Source organism: Fusarium odoratissimum, assembly GCF_000260195.1.
Source record: "Fusarium odoratissimum NRRL 54006 unplaced genomic scaffold supercont1.94, whole genome shotgun sequence".
Lineage (NCBI taxonomy): Eukaryota > Fungi > Ascomycota > Sordariomycetes > Hypocreales > Nectriaceae > Fusarium > Fusarium odoratissimum.
Window position 1 is genome coordinate 5,585 of NW_022158757.1, and position 1,322 is coordinate 6,906.

The 1,322-nt window shown below is 44.6% G+C and overlaps 1 protein-coding gene across 1 annotated transcript; it reads right to left on the reverse strand.

Moving 5' to 3' along the window:
- Positions 1-6: 6 nt before the first annotated feature.
- FOIG_16576 (uncharacterized protein) lies at positions 7-628 on the reverse strand (the record flags this gene model as incomplete). The annotated part of the gene is made up of 2 exons (XM_031218038.1): positions 7-441; positions 491-628. Coding segments are annotated over 2 exons (573 nt in total), but the record flags the coding sequence as incomplete, so codon positions are not given.
- Positions 629-1,322: the final 694 nt, after the last annotated feature.

The following is a 1,322-nucleotide window of genomic DNA, read 5'->3' on the forward strand; positions in this document are numbered from 1 at the left end:
CAGAACAGTATCGTAACGCGTATCTTTGTACGCCCTGGACTCCACATAGAGCCATGCTCGTAGAAATATCTCCCAAGTGCTGGTGGAGCTTTTCCCTACATCTGTCCAATTTGCTTTCAATGATTCCTTAGCGTGGGCCCAGTCGATATCCAGCCGATCTTGCTGCACGGCCAACCATACTTTAGCTTCTTCAGGAAGCGAAGCCTGCAGTTTTTCGTCCCAGAGGATAGGGAAATACGTTTTAAAGTAGTTGATATCAGGGATTTGCCAATACGAGACGCTTTTGTCTTTAATCATCTGTAACGCAAGCAGAACCGCGAAATGACAATGCACGGAAGCTTCCGGTGAAAGGGATATGTTTGCTCCCATTTTCAGTGTTTCTTGCACTAGATGAAACTCGAGCGCATCGCTCATATCTCCTTTAAGGATCACCTCTCCAGACTTCTCTATGATTAGCGTACAATGAATACTTTTGAAGCTGGAACGTTACCTTGATCACGCTGGTGGCAACAAGAATGGAGCGCTGATTCGACAACCTTTTCAGGCCTATATTCTCAGACCACGACGTTACATTCTTGCGGCGAAGGAGGTTGGTAAATTCGGTTCTATCGTCGGGTTCTTGAGTCATGATGCTGGGCAACAACGGCTGTCCGCGATATCAAAAGAGGATTGATGCTCGCGCTACAGAATCAAGCAGTATCAAAGGTTTATATAGAGACTGCTTTTTGTTGCGAGTGCTAGAATTGTAGACGGAGGCAACTGCGTAGAGTCTGTAAGGTATCTTCCTGCACTTCGCAACTTAATGCAACAATGGATATCCAGGAATAGCTCTACGGTTGCAGCACCAGAGCGAAGTAGCATACGCCTTGAGGCGTCATTGATATTTCCAGGGTTATAAAAAGGCAACAAAGATGGCACGCAAGCCTTTCCTATAATAACAATGAATACTAATGGACTAACGATATTAGTTCGTGGAGCCTGACTGTGGATATTCGACTCCTTAACTAGCTCTGGCCAAAATAGGTGACTTTATTCCCGTGCTGGGTATTTGTTACTATGTAATTGTATTCATACCCCTCTTAATCTCTGATGCCAGATTATATGTAGAATAGTTTCACGGTAGACGTTCTATGAGTGTCTACTGGTAAAAGAAAAACATCATCGCGATCCAAACCTACCACAATAGTCTATTTATCAGTCAACTATGACGAACTTAGCTCAGTTTACAAATGGGTCTCGTATCAGCCTCGGCTTATTTACTCCCTGTATGAGATGTATGAGGTGCTGATTGCTCCTTGGTACGCCTTGCTAAGGCTGGCTCC